Source organism: Ictidomys tridecemlineatus, chromosome 8 (genome assembly GCF_052094955.1).
Source record: "Ictidomys tridecemlineatus isolate mIctTri1 chromosome 8, mIctTri1.hap1, whole genome shotgun sequence".
NCBI classification, from domain to species: Eukaryota; Metazoa; Chordata; class Mammalia; order Rodentia; family Sciuridae; genus Ictidomys; species Ictidomys tridecemlineatus.
Window position 1 is genome coordinate 16,137,051 of NC_135484.1, and position 17,271 is coordinate 16,154,321.

A 17,271-nucleotide genomic window follows, 5' to 3' on the forward strand; every position below is an offset into this window, starting at 1 on the left:
CCCCAGTGCCACCTCCATACAGGAAGTGGGACGCCTGCAGGGTCCAGCCACAGAGGGGATCCGAACGAAGATTCTGTAAGGACATGGTGACCAGGCAGGGGAATACGAGGGGGCGAAACTATGGCCAGATGCCAGAGGCAGGGTGCCACCGGCGGGGGTGGGGGCGGGTGTCGGGTTGAAGGCTCTGATCGCTGCCCAGGTACAGCAGCGCTCTGGAGCTCCTTAAGGATGGCAGGTGCAGAACCCGCTATTCTCATTCATATCATCCAGGCTCTGATCCCGCCTTAATTTCTTTGGTCTGTGCGGGCCGGTGAGTTGAAGGATCCAACATATGGGGACACCTCCATCCTCTCCTCACTCCCCAGACTTTCCCTGAGGGCTTTGTCCCTCTGGTTCACAGCAGGTTCTCCACTCTGAGCCTGCGGTTGGAGCCTCCGGGCCAAGGTAGCCCAGGGAGCGGAAAAGAGAGGAAAAAGTTAGGGCCGGCAGATGGGAGGGAGCGAGATAGCTTGGTATAGGTCCCCAGTGTCACCAAGGAAGCGGAACGTGCACCAGATACATCCACAGCAGCGATTCTGAAACATTACTGTGTCCTGGGCCGCTGGAGGGAGCCGGGGAGGCGAAGAAGGGTAGGCGGAGGTTAGTACGCCCCAAAGCAGGAGGCGGGCATTGCTGGGGGGCGGGCCCCGGGACTTTAAAAGCTCTCGCGGCGGCCAAGGTCCCACAGCGATCAAGAGCTCCTTAACCATGGCAGGTGTAGTCTGCGCTACTCTGATTCTTATCATCCAGGCTCTACTCCAGCCTGACTTTCTTTGGGCAGTGCCAGACGGTGAGTTGCGGGATCGAACTTGTGGGGACACCGCCGTCCCCATTTTCTTCCCCAGGCTTCTCCTGCGGGCTCTGGGTCCCACTTCATCGCAGCAGGTTCTAGATCTTGCAGCTGCGGTGGGAGCGGCGGGCCCGAGGTAGCCCAGGGAGCGGAAAAGAGACAAAAACGTAAGGGCAGGAGGATGCGAGGGAGCGAGATGGCAGAAGAGAGCGAGATGGCTTAGTTAGGTCCCCAGTGCCACCATCGCAATCTGAAGGATGTTCAGATGATTCCGCTGGGACAACGGGCCCCGGGCAGCAGGAGGGCGTGCGTTTGGAGGGCGGGGGAGGGAGGATGGTGACAAATAGGTGGAGCTACAGCCAAACGCGGGAATTTGGCGCTGCTGGGGGCGGGGCCTCGGATTTAAAAGGCTCAGACAGCTGCCAGGGCCCTGCCCTGCTCCTGGGCTTCTTAAGGATGGTAGGTGTAGTCTCAACTACTCTCATTCTTAGCGTTCAGGCTCTGCTCCCGCCTTACTTTCTTTGGAGGGCGCCAGCGGGTGAGTTGAGGAGTAGAACTTACAGGGACCCCTTTGTCCCCTTCTCAGTCCCCAGACCTCCCCTGCAGGCTCTGCCCCTCAGGTGCCTGTCCTGCTCCAGGGGCTTGTCCCTGCACCTGCGGAGGGAGCCACAGACCAAGTTAGACCAGGGAGCCAAAGAGAGAGGAAAGGGTAAAGACAGGAGAATGGGAGGGAGCGAGATGGCAGTAGAGAGCAAGAAGGCTTGGTGCAGGTCCCAGATGCCACTTCTGTCTTCACTCCTTGGAGGGGGAGGGGGGCTAGAGCATCTCTAGAGGCCCAGGAGCACAAAAGAGCCACTGTGAAAGGGTGTGCGTTTTCCCGCTGCGGGTGGCATTCACTTCTGGACTCCAGGAGAGGTGTTGTGCATTTCCAGGGAGGAATTGCCCTGAACTCCTGGAGGCCCCTTTGCCCAGCACAGAAGTCTCTATCACAAGTCGTCCTGAGTCATAGTGGCAGGCCCAGTCCCTTCCAAGTTCATGGGATATCTACTTTTTAGAATTTTCTTTTCAAGGGAAAGAAAGGTGGGGGGAGGTATCTCATGAAAATCAAAGGGAGATCAGTGGGAGTAGGTCCCCAGTGCCATCTCCATGCAGGAAGTGGAGATTGCGCCACCACAGTGATCTGAACAATAATTCAGCTGGGACACCAGAGCCCAGGCACCAGGAGGGCTTGCCCTGTGGAGGGCGGGGGAGGGAGGATGGTGACAAATAGAGGGAGCTACAGCCAGACGCGGGAATTGGGTGCTGCTGGGGGCGGGGCCTCGGACTTGGGCTCTGACAGCTGCCAGGATCCTGCACTGCTCCTGGGATGAAGAAGAGGAGAGAAAGTGGAAATACACGGGAATTATATTGGCCAAATTCTGTTGCTATATTGTGTGTTTACAAATATGTAACAACAAATGCAACCATTATGTACAACTATAATGCACCAATAAAAATAGGGAATTAAATTAAAATGATAAATATCACAAAAGGATTTCTTACATTTGAAATATTCCTATTCCAATCAGTAAGAAAACAATTAACTAAAGGATGGCAAATTCTTCTACTAGAGAATTATTCATTTGTCATAAAGTACATCTGAGATGCATTTGTATTTTTGACAAATAACAAGAGTAATGTGAAAAAATAGAATTTTCTTTAAATTGTTTGTGTGTGTGTGTGTGTGTGTGTGTGTGTGTGTGTTGCTGGGGATTGAACCCAGGGCCTTGTACATACGAAGCAAGCATGCTACTAAGTAAGCTGTATCCCAAGCCCATATTTTTTTTATTAGTGCATTGTAATTATACATAATAGGAACAGGGATGTAGCTCAGTGGTAGGCTGCATACACCAGACCCAGGGTTGATGGAAGACCTTAGAAGATGAATAGGCAGAACTAATATTGTCAAAATGGCCGATTTTGCAAAAGGGATCTACACTTGATGAAATCCCCCATTGAAATACGAATGACAGCCTTCATAAAACTGGGTTGGGGACAGACATAAACTTCATGTGGAAGAGTAAAAGAACCAGAATAGATAAAGCAATCCTGAGTAGGATCCTTTTCCTCCTTTCCTCCCTTCCTCCCAACCCTTCATCCTATTTCTCTACCCTTTTGGTCTCCTTTCTATTTTCATGATATTTGTTGTTGTTGTTGTTGTTGTTGTTTCCTTTTTTCTCTTTGGTCTCTACATATGAGAGAAAATGTATGAACCCTAGCTTTCTGAGTCTGGTTTATTTCACTTAACATGGTCCTCTTCAGTTCCATCCATTTTTCTCAAACAATATGATTTTGTTCTTCCTTAGGGCAGAATAAAAGTCCATGGTGTATATATACATTTACTTTACCCATTTGTCTGTTGACAGAAAATTAGGCTGGGTCACTGATTTGGCTATGGTCAATTGTGCTGCTATAAACATAGATATTCCTTTATCTCTATTGTATACTCAATTAATTCTTTTGGATAAATACCAACAAATGGGATAACTGGATCATATGGTAGTTTCATTCCTAATTTCCCAAGTACATGAAATATATGACTTCCAAATAACCCAGCCGATAAATGGGCAAATGAAATAAATATGTTTCTCAAAAAAAAAAAAAAAGAACAGATGAGCAGGAAATATATGAAAAACAACACAATGATTTTATCTCCAACTAGAATGGCAAGCATCAAATACAAAATCACAATTAAAGCCAGTGAGGATGTACAGGGGCAGGAGAGGGGAAAAGAAAACATATACAAGATTGGTAGGAATGTATGTTAGTATGGCTGCTTTTGAGCTACAAGAGCAGAGTTGAGTGGTTGTAACAAGGACTGCAAAGCCTAAAATATGTAATAGTAAGCCCTTTACAGAAAATTCCAGGGTCTGGGCTGGAAATAACATTGGAAAGGATAAAGTTGAACTACATGTGTCTTTCAAGGTTTTAGATTGGTACAAATCTCCATGAGTTCTCTAGGATGAGATATTATTTAAATATAGTATCTTGGAAATGGGGGAGACAGTGTCAGAAGATTCCTTGGCCTTCCCTACTAGGGTAGCTCTAACTCCACATGTGACTCACCAAGCCCATGATTGTTCATTTCTATTACAAATTCAGGGAATTTGAAATGACCCCTATGAGTAGGACCTGGGACAGATCCATTCTTTCCTGGCCCCACATGCACCTTTGTCAGTACCATGGGGCCATGGTGATGCTTCAGATGCCTGGACATGAGGTCAGCTCACACTGTCTCCAGATGAATGAATGCTTTCTCTCTCTCTCTCTCTCTCTCTCTCTCTCTCTCTCTCTCTCTCTCTCTCTCTCTCTCTCTCTCTCTCTCCCCCCCCCAGTCCCATGTGAATGGGCATATGGCTTTGTGGGGCAGGCTGAAAAGGGACACTGAACTGGCTCTGGGGTTGAATGGTCCCTCCTGATAGGAGCCAGGTCTCTCCTCCTAGGAATGATTTCAGGCTCTGAGACATGGCCCAGGTCTGGAAACTGAGCCAATAACCAGACTTTGGGTGGATATCAACACTCAGCCGCCTGATTATCCATCCTTGGGTTTGCTTCACCTCTTGAAATCAGGCAGAATCTGAGTTGCCTGCCCAGGTACTTTGCCATGAGGTTCCCTGTGATCTCTCAACCCCGGGTTTAGCTCCCTGAGTGTCAGGTCCCTGGCTGACTTCCTCCATTTTCACTGTCTGCACCATTACACACACTTTTCTTCCACCTGTTCATTGCCTATTTGGAGTCTATGTTATCAGCATTTTTATTCTCCTTTACTACTGGGACCCCAGTTCTGAAATCCAACTTCTACCATAGACCCCAGCCTTTAGCAATCATCACCAATGAACTTATAAACAATGCTGGTGACCTTGAGAGCAGACTTTATATAATGTTTAAAGCAGGTTAAACTTACATATCTCTGTAAATTTCAAAATCCTTTCTTTTTTATTTTTCTTAGGGCATTTTAGTTATACATGGTAGCTGGATTCATCCCAACACAATCACACCTGCAGGGAATCTGACCCACTCCAATTTGGTCCCTATTTTCCCCCCTTCCCCCACTCCCACTCCATTGAACCTCCCCATACTCACCCATTTACCATCCATGGTTGATGTTTTCCAAACACATAAAAGAGAAGTTCCCTGTGTTACATTTATACATGCATATAACCTGATTGTGTTAACTTAATTCTGAATTTCCTCCCTTTCCTGTCCCCGCTCCCTCCCTATCTCCTTATACTCCACTGATCTTTCCTGTATTGTTTTGATACCTGACCCTCCTCACCATCTCCTTTCCCTTATTTCTCTCTATATTCCACATATGAGGGAAAACATTTGACCCTTGTCTCTCTGAATCTTCACTTAGCAGGATATTCTCCATTTTTCATCCATTTACAGGCAAATGCCATAATTTCATAATTCTTTATTTTAAATTCCATAATTTTATTATTCTTTATTAAATCATAGATCTGCTGAGAAACTTGTATCCAGAATATATATGAAGTCTTTTAAAAGTCAACAAGATAAATTACCCAATACACAAAAGATCTAGACATTTCTCCAAAGAGGATACATTAGTCATTAATAATCACATGAAAAGGTATTTAATATCATTAGTATTTGGAAAATACAAATCAAAGTCACAGTTTCACTAAGTGAAGGAAGTCAATCACAAAACCAACTTATTGTATGATTCCATTTATATGAAATGTCTAGAATAGACAAAAGCATTGAGACAAAGTAGATTACTGGTTGCCAGGTGCTACAGGGAAGGGGTGAAAATGTGAGTTCCATTAGAGATTTGGCCTCAGTTTCTTGTAATGATAAAAATGTTGTCGAATTAGGTAGCAAAACCAGATGCACAACTCTGTGAATATACCCAAGAACATACTGAATTGAACATTGTAAAAGGGCCAGTTTTATGTTTGTGAACATCAGATGGTATGCAAATATCTCAAAAAAGCTTGCCCTGACTCTGCTTCTTAAAATAGAAGTCACAGTCCAATTAAGTGAGAGACCACCTAGAAGGTTGCTGTAGTAACAGGCATCAGGTAAAAGTTGGTGGATGAACTAGGGTGGGTGCAGGGATGAGAAAGAGATTTGATCAGATTCTGATAGAATTTTTCTCCTCATTTGTGGAAATGTGGGAGATTCCCCTGCCAAATGAATATTGTTTATGGTTTGTATTGTGTGTGTATTACACTAAAATCTTCAGGATAGCTTCATGTTTTCTCTTATTGTGTTGTATAGTGACTACGTGACAAAGCCAAATTAAAGAGATCCCCAGGGTTCTACTTGGGTTTCTGGATTATGGAGAATGGAGAGGCGAGGACAGTGAAACAAGGGAAAAACTAGTGTTCGGCGGAAGCAGGAATTTGGAGCCAGAGGAGACCAGAACAATATGGATACAGCGCAGAAATCAGATAGTGGAGGGAGACATTCAACTTTCCAGAAAACATGAGGAAGAGGCCTTCATCTCAGATGAAGATTTTCGACTCAGCAGGGCACAGTGGCACAGGCCTGTAATCCCAGCAGCTTGGGAGGCTGAGGCAGGAAGATTGGGAGTTCAAAGCCAGCCTCAGCAATTTAGCAAAGTCCCAGGCAGCTCAGGGAGACCCTGTCTCTAAATAAAATATTTTTTAAAAGCTGGGGATGTGACTCAGTGGTTCAATATCCAGTTCAAAAAAATCAAAACCAAAAATTTTAGATGTCTGAAACACTAACAATATTTTCAGGTACAACTATAGTAAAACTGAGAAACAATACAAAAAACTGAAGTGGATTCTGCAATTGACAAAACTTCTTCCTAAATTTTTTATTATGATGCTCTGCATTAAAAAATAGCTAAATTTGATACTTTTTTCATTCCCTCAGTTTGGTGATATGTGCTACATGTCCTCCACTGGCCAGTTGAGGTAGAATGAAGTTTTGGCCAGGGGACAAATACAGCTTGCTGTTTTTACTGCCTGTGAATTAAAAAAAAAATGTGTTCTGACTTTTGCCTCTCTTATACCCTGTTCCTCTGCCAATAATCCTGCAGACCATGAGCTGAATTTTGTCTCCTGTCACTCAAGGTTGGACTCCTTTCCCAGAAACTCTCTCACTCTCTGGATATTCTGGAAATAGAGCCTTGGTTCTAGAATCTCCCTACAATCTTACTTCCCTGTGTCCTACTCATTGCCAATTTCCAACTTCTCCTTCAGGAGCCCTCTGACCACCTGAGCCTACTGTTCACTTACCACATTTCCCAGGATGCTTTGGCTGTTCCTTGTCTGCTGAAAGTTAACTTTGTGTTCAGGTAGTGTACAATAGGTACCTGGAGGAGAGACGCTTGTTCTTCGGCAGCATGCCCCATACCCAGTCCAGGTTTTTGCTCATTGTAACAGCTCTCCAAAACATGTTTTTGCCAAATGGTTGTCCAAAATGAAGAGCTTGAGAATGAGGCTCCTGCTCTACCAGCCAACCCAAATGGGTTCCTTCTGGAGTCACAGGGGCAAGGGGCTAAAGGATTCTTTTCTCCCCATCCAGCCTCCCCTGACCAACTCCTATGTGCTCACTGTCTTTAGTATAGCCTCAACATGACTCAGTCCAGACTGGAACAGCTGTGCTGATTGGTCCATGGCTGGATGGATGGAAACCTTGTCCTTCTCTTTGAAAATGACAGCATGGCTCCCTGACATGATTAATGACAGATTAGGGGTGACACAAAGACATGGGGAGGCCCAGACTATATCAAATATAGCCACAAGGTCAGGATAATTTTGTTGCAGAGAAAGCTGGAGACTTCCGTAATCAGCCTGGATTTGGGGAGGGTCAGGTTGGGAGTCAGTCAGCAGGGGTGGTTTAAAGAAAGAACAGATATGTGGGCAGATGCTGGGGTTGCATTTGTGTGAAATAACAGGTAGCAGTGAGTCTAACCTTTAGCCTGTGCAAGACTGGAGAACACAACTGGGGCCTTTCACAATCCCTAGGACAGATGCCTCCAGTTTATGGAACCCTTTGTGCCATAGTAAATTTGTCAATGCACCTCTAAAATAAAAGAAATATCTAGAAATTCTGTATATGAGGTAATTAGGGCTAAATAATAAATATTTATGCTGTAGCAATATGAGAGTCAATTAAGAAAATCATATACCCAAGTTGAAAGAAAAACCAACATGTTTATTTTTTTCTTAAATAAGTAAATTTACTAACAAGACATGTGTATCTGTTGGGCACCATCCAATTTCCCCAACCAGGAATCAGATTGTACACTGACATCTTCATTTCCCATTTCACACAAATTTTTATATCAGTATTTAAGTTTTATAGCTGCAACTGCTGAAACAGAGTGTAAAAATAAGATAATCCAAAGAAATTTTGCATAATCTAAATGTTGAAACTGGAAAAAAAATAAATGAATAGAAACTTTGAAATAGTACTTCCTATGGTGTCCAGCAAAGGACAGTGTATGTTGCTCAAATCCTTCTTCATTTGCGTGTAGAATTCCTCTGACTACCTTCTGCAATACTAGTTTAGTGTTCATAAATCTTCTAATGTAGACTTACCTTGCAAGGCTTTATTTTGCCTTTAATTATGAAAGATAACTTTTCCAGATATTGTAATTCAGGTTGGCAGTTATTTGCTTCCAAGGTTTGAAATATATCCTTCCATGCCTTCTTGGCCTTTAGAGTTTCTTCTGAGAAATCTGCTGTTATTCTCCTAGCTTTGCCTTTGTGAGTGATTTGGCACTTCCCTCTTGCAGCTGTTAACATTGTCTCTTTGTTTTGTGCTTTCTACAGTTTAACTATAATACATCACGGAGAGATTCTTCCCAGATGGTGTGTATTTGAGGTTCAGATGCCTCCAGTACCTGGATGTCCACATCAGTCACAAGATTTGAGAAATTTTATGTTATTTCACAGAATAGGTTTTCTCATGCCATTAGTCTGTAGCTTGAATCCCTCTTCTAAACCTATGATTCAAATCCTGGGTCTTTTACTGTTGTCCCAGAGATCTTGTACATTCTCTTCTTGTTATGGTTTGGATGTGAGGTGTCCCCAAAAAACTCATGTGTGAGACAGTGCAAGAAGGTTCAGAGGAGAAATGATTGGGTTGTGAGAGTCTTAACCCAATCAGTGATTTAGTCCCTAAGAGGGATTAACTGAGTGGTAACTGAGGTGGTAGGCTGTGGCCAGAGGACATGGGAATAGGGTGTGGCTTTGGGTATATATTCATATCTAGCAAGTGGAGACCTCACTCCCTGCTTCCCTCTGCCACACTCTTCTGCCATGATATTCAGCCTCACCTTGAGCCCCAAAGAATGGAGCCTCCTATCTGTGGATTGAGACCTCTGAAACCATGAGCCCTTAAATAAACTCTTCCTCCTCTACAACTGTGCTGGTTAAGTCCTTTAGTCACAGCAGCAAACAAGCTGGCTAAAACACTTCCTATTTATTTTTTGTTCTTATGATTTGAATGTGTTAATTTCCTAGACCTTGTCTTCAAACCCTAATATCCTTTCTTCTTCTTGTTCTAGTCTCTTGCTGAGGCATTCAACTGAGATGGTTTTATTGTCACTGTTATTTGGTACCAGGGATTGAACCTCGGGGCACTTGATCATTAAGCCACATCTGTGCCCATTTTTGTATTTTATTTAGAGACAAGGTTCACTGAGTTGCTTAGTGCCCCTTATTGATGGCTTTGAACTCACAATCCTCCTATCTCAGCCTCCCTACTTCCGGGGTTTACAGGCACCACTGTGCCCAGCTCAACTGAGTTTTTAGTTTGACTCATTGAGCTTTTTAATTGAAAAATTTCTTTACATTACTTTTTTCATTTTCAAGATTTCTGCCTGGTTCTTTTTCAGAATTTTCATATTTTTATTGAAATGCTCTTTCCTATTCTTCATCATTTTCCTTAATTCATTCAGCTATTTATTTGTATCTCCTTTGAAGTTATTGCCTTTTTTAACAATCTTTCTAATTCTTTGTCCCCATTTCAACCACTTCAACGTCTTTGAATTTGATCACTCGGGCATTTGTGCATATGATCGAGCAGTCTTGTTTTTTGGCATTGCCTGTTTTTCTATGTTGAGCTGTGTACATCTGTTGGGATGGCTCTCTCTTCCACTTTTATGTGGGGGTCTTCTTATTGAGCAGCTTTTTTTTGATCTTTTGATGATGTGCTCTCGGATATTTGTTTTCCATGTAGTGTTAATTCCAAACGGAATCTGCATTGTTAATTCCTTGTGTTTTCTTAGGCTGTGTTTGGTAGGGTTTGATTCTCTGAGTACTATGTCGGAAACTGAGAGACCCACATTTGCTGTAGAACTCACATGTGGGATCCCTCTGCTACTTCAGGTAGGAGGGTATATGAGGTGTGCTCTCTAGGGCACTCCTCCAGACTTGTCAGCACTGTGCCTTCTGAAAAAGTTTGAGAGCAACCATAATTTCGTTATTCTTTATGGCTAGGTAAAACTTCATTGTGTCTATATACCACATTTTCTTGATTCATTCATCTCTTGGTGGGTATCTGGACTGATTTCATAATTCGGCTATTTTGAATTGTGCTGCTATAAACATTAAAGTGGTTGTGTCACTACAGTATGCTGATTTTAGTTCTTTTAAATAAAGATCAAGGAGTGGGATAGCTGAGTTGTATGGAGGTTCTATTTCTAGTTTTTGGAGGAATCTCTGTACTGCTCTTTGGAGTGGATGTACTAATCTGCAGTCCCAAAAACAATGTGTGAGTGTACCTTTCTCTCCACATCCTCACTAGTATTTGTTATTATTATCTGTATTCTTGATAATTGTCATTCTGAGTGGAATGAGATGAAATCTTGGTGTAGTTTTGCATTTTTCCAATGTAATTCTCTGATACTAGAAATATTGAACATTTTATTCAAATATGTGTTGGCCATTTTTTTGTGTTTCTTTTTGTGAGAAATATCTGTTTAGTTCTTTCACCCATTTACAGATTGAGTTATTTGAGTTTGGGGTGATAAATTTTTTGAGATGTTTATTTATTCTGGATGTTAATCTTCTGTCAAAGGAACTGTGGCAAAGAATGTCTTTCATTGTGCAGACTTTATTTTATGCTCCTGTGTCCCTTGCTGTGTAGATGCTTTTTAATTGATGGCATCCTACTTACTGGATTAGTTTCTCTGTGTGTTGTCAGGTTTGGATATCATGGCAATGCTGATCTTATCAAATGTAGTTAGCATAATTTCTTTCTCTTCTATTTTTGGGAATAAATTAAGGAAAACTGGAAACTGTTCTTTAAATATTTCGCAGAACTTAGCAATAAAGCTCTCTTGTATTGGGATTTTCTTTGCTGGAAGGCTATTACTATTGATTCAATCTTGTTATGTCTTATTGGTCTGCTCAGTTTTTTTATTTCTTCATGATTCAACTTGGGTAAGGTATGTATGTGTAAGTGATCTGGAATTTGTTTATTTATTCTAGGTCCAAATTTTTGCAAATAATAACAAACATGAATATCTTTGTCGCTAATACTCTCGAATGACCCTTTGTATTTCTATGGAGTCAATGTCTCCCTTTTCTTGTCTGAATTTGAGTCTTCTCTCTCCTTTGCCTAGTTAGTCCAGGTAAGGGTTTATCATTTCCATTTAGTTCTCAGAAGAAGCAGCTCCTTATTTCATTAATCGTTTGCGCTGCCTTTTCATGTCTAATGCATTTATTATTTCTTCCTTTCTACTAATTTTGGTTCTGGTTTAGCATACCAGATATTTTCTTTTTATTGGGTACCAGGGATTGAATTCAGGGGCACTCGACCACTGAGCCACATACCCAGCTCTATTTTGAATTTTATTTAGAGACAGGGTCTCACTGAGTTGCTAAGGCTGGCTTTGATCTTGCAATTCTCCTGTATTAGCCTCCTAAGCCACTAGGATTATGGGTGTGCATGTCTGGCTCAGGTACCAGACACTTTCAAATACAATTGATAACAAGAATCTGCCAGGCTTTCTTACAAAGCACAGTAGACTAGGCATTTTTCTGGCTATTGTATAATATGCAACATGGCATATACCCTTTTATGATCCTCAAAGTGTGTACTTTTGATTCCTTCCTCTACTACTTTTCTTTGAACTTACAGATTTCCCATTTCACTCAGAGTAGGATATCACTTTCCAACCTAAAAGAACGCAATCCCCTGAGGCACTAGTGCCATCTAACACTCAAGCTAAAAGCTATGAACCATAATTATGAACTCTCCCTCATGCAGCTGTGATCCCATCCTCACTACCCCACCATGACCCAGCATGCGCACTGCCTTCTCCTGCTTCTGATCATCCTCTGCCAGGCAGGCCTTCCCCTCACAGCCTGGCAGGGCCATTGCAAGGTGACATGCTGCTGGGTGTAGGCATTGTTCAAAGGGCAGAGGGGAAGTGGGCCATGTCCTGGGACATGAGGTTGCTGTCCCCTCCTCCTCTAAGTAGGGGAATATGCCCACCTTAAACAGGTGGAGCACACAGCTTGGGAAGGGTCATTCTTGCTCTGCCAGCTCAGCCCTTCAGAGGGATGGGGAGGGGGTGCCTAAAGGGTCCTTTCTCACCAGCCCAACCCTTGCTCGCCTTTTCCCTCACCAGGGACTCACTCCCTTTGCTATGACTTCACCATCAATTCTAAGGCAGCACCTGGACAGCAATGGTGTACAGTCCAAGGCCAGGTGGACCACAAGAATTTTCTCTCCTCTGACTGTGGCCTGGACAAGTTCAAATTCTTGAGTGCCCTGGGAGGGAAAGTGAATGCCACAATCACCTGGGAACAGCAAAACACCATGCTGAGAGAAATGGGGGATACGCTAAAACAGCAACTGGCTGACACTAAAGCAGAAAATGGCATGGCCAGGGGTAAGTAAGGATGGTCCAGGGGCATGAGAGCTGATACTGGGTTGAGGGAAATTGATTGTGTGCATGTTTTTAAAAAATTAGATGTTGGTCCCTCCAGAAAGCCCAGACAGGGCTGGAGTGGCAGACAGAACACAGCCAGATTAGGAATCCGGGGAAGGTGGTATTGTGTGGAACAAAAGATTTGTTAAGAGAGGAGGCTGATTTCTCTCTGATGGGGGCAGGTCTGCACACCCTGGAGGGCAGGATGTGTTGTCTGCATAAATCCAACAGCTCCTGGCAGTTTGGCTTCAATGGACAGATGTGGCTCCACTTTGACTCAGACAACACAAGGTGGAGAGAGATGCATTCTGGGTCCAACTGGATGAAAGAAAAGTGGGAAAATGACAGGGAACTGTCCGAATTCTTACACAAGACCTCAATGGGTGACTGTAGAACCTGGCTTGAGAACTTCTTGGTGGAATGGAAAACAGAGCTGGAGCCAACAGGTAACTGGCAGGAGGGGGAGGAAGTGGGAGCTGCCTTCACATGAGATGCTGCTACCTGTGTGTGTGTGTGTGTGTGTGTGTGTGTGTGTGTGTGTGTGTGTGTGTGAGAGAGAGAGAGAGAGAGAGAGAGAGAGAGAGAGAGAGAGAGGGAGGGAGAGAGAGAGAGAGAGGGAGAGAGAGAGAGAGAGTCACACCTAGGTTAGCAGCTAAAGGTATAGTCTTCCCATCTTTTCCCTTCTCACCTCCTAATGCCTCTTCCTCAATGCACATGCTTTGTTCTGGCATTTGCTCAACTCTTTTTGGAAATTCTTGTGAATCACTTCACATGACAGTTCCTGAGACCCTTCTCCACCATCATCCTCATGGGTCACCTCATATTCTGCCACCAGGAAGGATGAGTTCCGTGGTCACCCAGGATTCTCCCATTAGCTATATGAGCTCCTTATGGACCTGGCCCTTCTTCTGTCTCCCTCCTCCTCATGACCTGTCACAGCAGGTGCCACATAGCAGAGGTCTAGGAACTATGTGCCTGCCTGAGTGACATGGGGCAGCAGGAGCTGAGCAGGCATCTCCACAGATTTTGCTCTGAACAAGGGCTAACGCTCTTGTGTTTCCACTTCAGGACCTTCAAGTGCCATCATAGACAGAGACTCCCAGGAGTCCGCAGCCAGCACGCTGATTCCCTCAGCCCTGCTCTGGATCCTCTCCTGCTTCATCCACCTAGGCCTCCAGATCTTCCTGACAGGTGCTGTGGGCAGAATGGACAGAGACATGGGGCAGCTGTGTGAGCAAGGAGGACAGGAAAGTGAACTCCCAAGGCCCCAGTCTGCACTCTGACTGGTCCTTCTCATTCTGAGATGAGACAGAAGAATCAGACCTCCCTCCTCTCACTGGTAGCAATAGCTTGGCCATGCTCAGCCCTGAGTTCTGAGAAATCCTCCCCGTCAGGGCCTGTGGGAAAGAGGAGGAACCGTACAAGTTGGCCTGTGGACTCTAAAGGGTTTTAGCTTATGCAGGTCTGATTCAGACCAGATTTCTATGAGAGAGGGGCACAGTAGTGCATGCAGTGCATGGTGTGGAGATAACAGGAACACAGGAAGGAAAATACCTAATCCTGGGTGATGGCAGCATGATAGATGCATTTGATATGTAAACAGGAATGGACTCCACACCCACAGTTGAAAAGAGAGGGTCCTCTGCCAGGTTGTGGCTCAGTGGAAAAGCACTTGCCTAGCATATGTGAGGCACTGGGTTTAATCCCTAGCACCACATAAAAATAAACCCATAAAATAAAGGTATTGTGTCCATCTACAACTAATATATACGTGTGTGTGTGTATGTATGTATGTTTATATATATATATATAAAAGGGAGAGCCGGGGGTCCTATGGCTAATGCCAGAACAGGGAGCAGTGAAGGTCTTTTCCAGCCCAACCTGGAAGGCTGGAGTTCAGGGTTACATTCCCACAGGAGGCTCATTTCCAGCAGCTGAAGGGAAAACTGAGAGTAGAGTCTGTCCAGGATGAAGGCAGAGGATGCCAGCTCTCTGGGGACTCTTAGGACTCCAAGATTGAACCTTGGGCTGTGGTCCTGGAACCCAGCCTCTGTAGCCTCCAGATACTGAGGTAGCTCAGCAGCCTCTGCCTTGAGCAGAGCCTCTGCAGAGACTGGTGGGGCTGAGCAGCTGCTGGGGTCTGATGCTCCAGCTGACTTAGCCAGAGTGGAGGGAGTAGGCAGGGCCAGTCACTTTTAGAGCTCTGCTGCTCCCAGGTAAGGAGAGGTTGAGGGGGAAGGGGAAGAAAGATGTTGTCTGCAACCAAGGCCCAGGAACCAGATTCCAGGGCCCTCTCTTTGGACAGGGTTCTCCCCACCCCCAGTTCCTATGGCCCCTCCTATCTGGAGGAGGAGCAGGCTCCCAGTCAGGGAGCAGATCCAGTCATTACAGCTGCAGTCCTGAGACACCAAGGCTACAGCAGGGCTGGGCTGACTCTGGCCTGTGAGAAAGAAGGGAGGAGGGTGGTAGAGGCTGCAGGACCCTTGGGTAATAGAGGAGGGAAACAGGACCCAAGGTGAGCATGGCTATGAATTGGGGAGTGACTGATGAGGGGTCAGGAGAAGTGAAGTAGGATTTCTTCAGAGAGTTGAAATAACGTGTTTCTTTTCTAAAGGTTAAAGATGCTCCCAAGAAGCTTCTGAAAATGTGATTCAGTGAAATGATGGTCCTTATTGATCTTCTGCCAATCTACTTCCTGCTCTTCCTCCGTAGAGCAAACAAAGACTGAACTGCAAATCCTGAGGCCTCCAGCATGTCACTCAGACTTAGTCACTCAGCCTAGAGTTCCTCTGCTTTTTCAGATCTAGTGAGGATTTAAAAGGTGTATCTGTATGTCACTTGCAGGTCATGAGCCCATACCCTACTTCTGCAAGAGGTGGACTGTTCTAGTTGCTGCTTTCACTTTCCCAACCATCACAGCAGCCACCCGCATCTTTCCTTTGCCACCCATTGACCCCTACCACCCCAAGATCTGATGACCCCCAAGAAGATCCATTAACTTCAATTTCAACTTTGAGCTCTTTCATCTGTTTTGTGACCATCCAATCCTGCACTTTTTCTTAACCATTTCCTGTGCTAACCTCAGTAATCATACACTGAGCCTCTGACTGCTAGAACAAGAAACCTCAACAAAGAGTATTAATCTTGGTTGTGTTATCAACTACTTCTCTGTACCTTGAGCTGATGTTTATTATAGTTTGGATCTGGAATGTTCCACAAAGATCCATGTGTTGACTACGGTGCTATTGAGAGGTGAGGAAAACTTTAGAAGAGTTGTTGAGTCGTGTTTTGAAAGGTTCTTTATGTCCCAGGCACCTTCCTGCCTCCCACATCTCCCTCTCCCTTTTTCTCTATTTAAACTATAAATCATTTTTTTATTGCTACAATAAGTTAAACCATCTCTTCTCCAAAGCTCCTGCTGCTGTGATATTCTGCCTTACTTCAGACTCAAAAGCAATACAGTCAACCAAACTTGGACTAAAACTTCTGAAACATGGTGCCAGAAATCAATTTTTCTTTCTTTAGTTTACTGTCTTCAAATGTTTTTCCACAATTCGTGCTGGGGATGTGGCTCAAGCGGTAGCACGCTCACCTGGCATGCATGCGGCCAGGTTTCATCCTCAGCACCACACACAAACAAAGATGTTGTGACCACTGAAAACTAAAAAATAAATGTTAAAATTCTCTCTCTCTCTCTCTCGTTAAAAAAAAGTGTTTTTCCACAGTGATGAAAAGACAATACAACATTGATGGTGCAATATTGTCTGTAAAATACAATGACAGACATCATTTATAACTTCAGGAATTCTTTGTATGTTTTGTTTAAGTTAAATAAACATATTTTGTCAACAAATTTAAATGAGTTTGGAATTCTTATATAATCAAGGTGGTGGTTGATTTTATGTGTCAACCCACTGCCTGAGGTTTACCCTGATAGCTGGTAAAACATTATTTCGGGGCTGGGTGCAGTGGTACATGCCTGTAATTTCACCTGCTCAAGAGGCTGGGACTGGAGGATTGCAAGTTCAAAGCCAGCCTCCGATATGGGGAGACAATTAGCAACTCAGTGAGACCCTCTCTAAATAAAACACAAAATAGGGCTGGGGATGTGGCTCAGTGGTTGAGCACCCCTGAGTTCAATCCCCAGTACAAAAAAAAAAAAAAAAACCCACAACAACATTTCAGGGTCTTTCTCTGAGGGTGATTCTTGCAAAGATTTACTTTTAAATCAGTAAGTAGGCTCTGCAAAGAAGTTTTTATCCCTTGTGTGAGTAGGCATCATCCAATCTTTTCAGGGACCCAACAAAACAAAAGGTTAGAAGAAGGACAAATTCCTCTGTTTGATCTGAGATGCCCATCTTCCCTGGTCTGGGATATGACAGGCCATCATTGTTTCTCACGCTCCATGACTCAGTCTGGACTTACACCATCAACCCTCAGCCCCAGGTTCTTAGATCAAACTGAATTATACCTTTGATTTCCTGATTCTCCAGCCTCAGACCAACACTGGACTCTCTTG

At 44.2% G+C, this 17,271-nt stretch overlaps 1 protein-coding gene across 2 annotated transcripts; it reads left to right on the top strand.

Moving 5' to 3' along the window:
* Positions 1-195: 195 nt before the first annotated feature.
* LOC144365996 (UL16-binding protein 1-like) lies at positions 196-16,605 on the top strand. 2 transcript variants are annotated; one of them, XM_078018907.1, is made up of 5 exons: positions 199-829; positions 12,450-12,713; positions 12,935-13,198; positions 13,821-13,943; positions 15,367-16,605. In XM_078018907.1, exons 1-5 carry the CDS (start codon positions 748-750, stop codon positions 15,369-15,371), a joined length of 738 nt encoding a protein of 245 aa, XP_077875033.1. In that variant the 5' UTR covers positions 199-747; the 3' UTR covers positions 15,372-16,605. The 2 variants fall into 2 exon arrangements, with proteins under 2 accessions (XP_077875032.1, XP_077875033.1); XM_078018906.1 differs by lacking the exon at positions 15,367-16,605 and having other exon boundaries at positions 196-829; positions 13,821-14,483.
* The last annotated feature ends 666 nt before the right edge of the window (positions 16,606-17,271 follow it).

Excerpts from the sequence above, each read along its gene's own strand:
- LOC144365996 (XM_078018906.1), top strand. The coding sequence starts at position 748 with ATGGCAGGTGTAGTCTGCGCTACTCTGATTCTTATCATCCAGGCTCTA. Across the intron at positions 12,714-12,934 it reads AGAAAATGGCATGGCCAGGG|GTCTGCACACCCTGGAGGGC; the intron begins GTAAGTAAGGAT and ends TGATGGGGGCAG. Across the intron at positions 13,199-13,820 it reads AACAGAGCTGGAGCCAACAG|GACCTTCAAGTGCCATCATA; the intron begins GTAACTGGCAGG and ends TTTCCACTTCAG.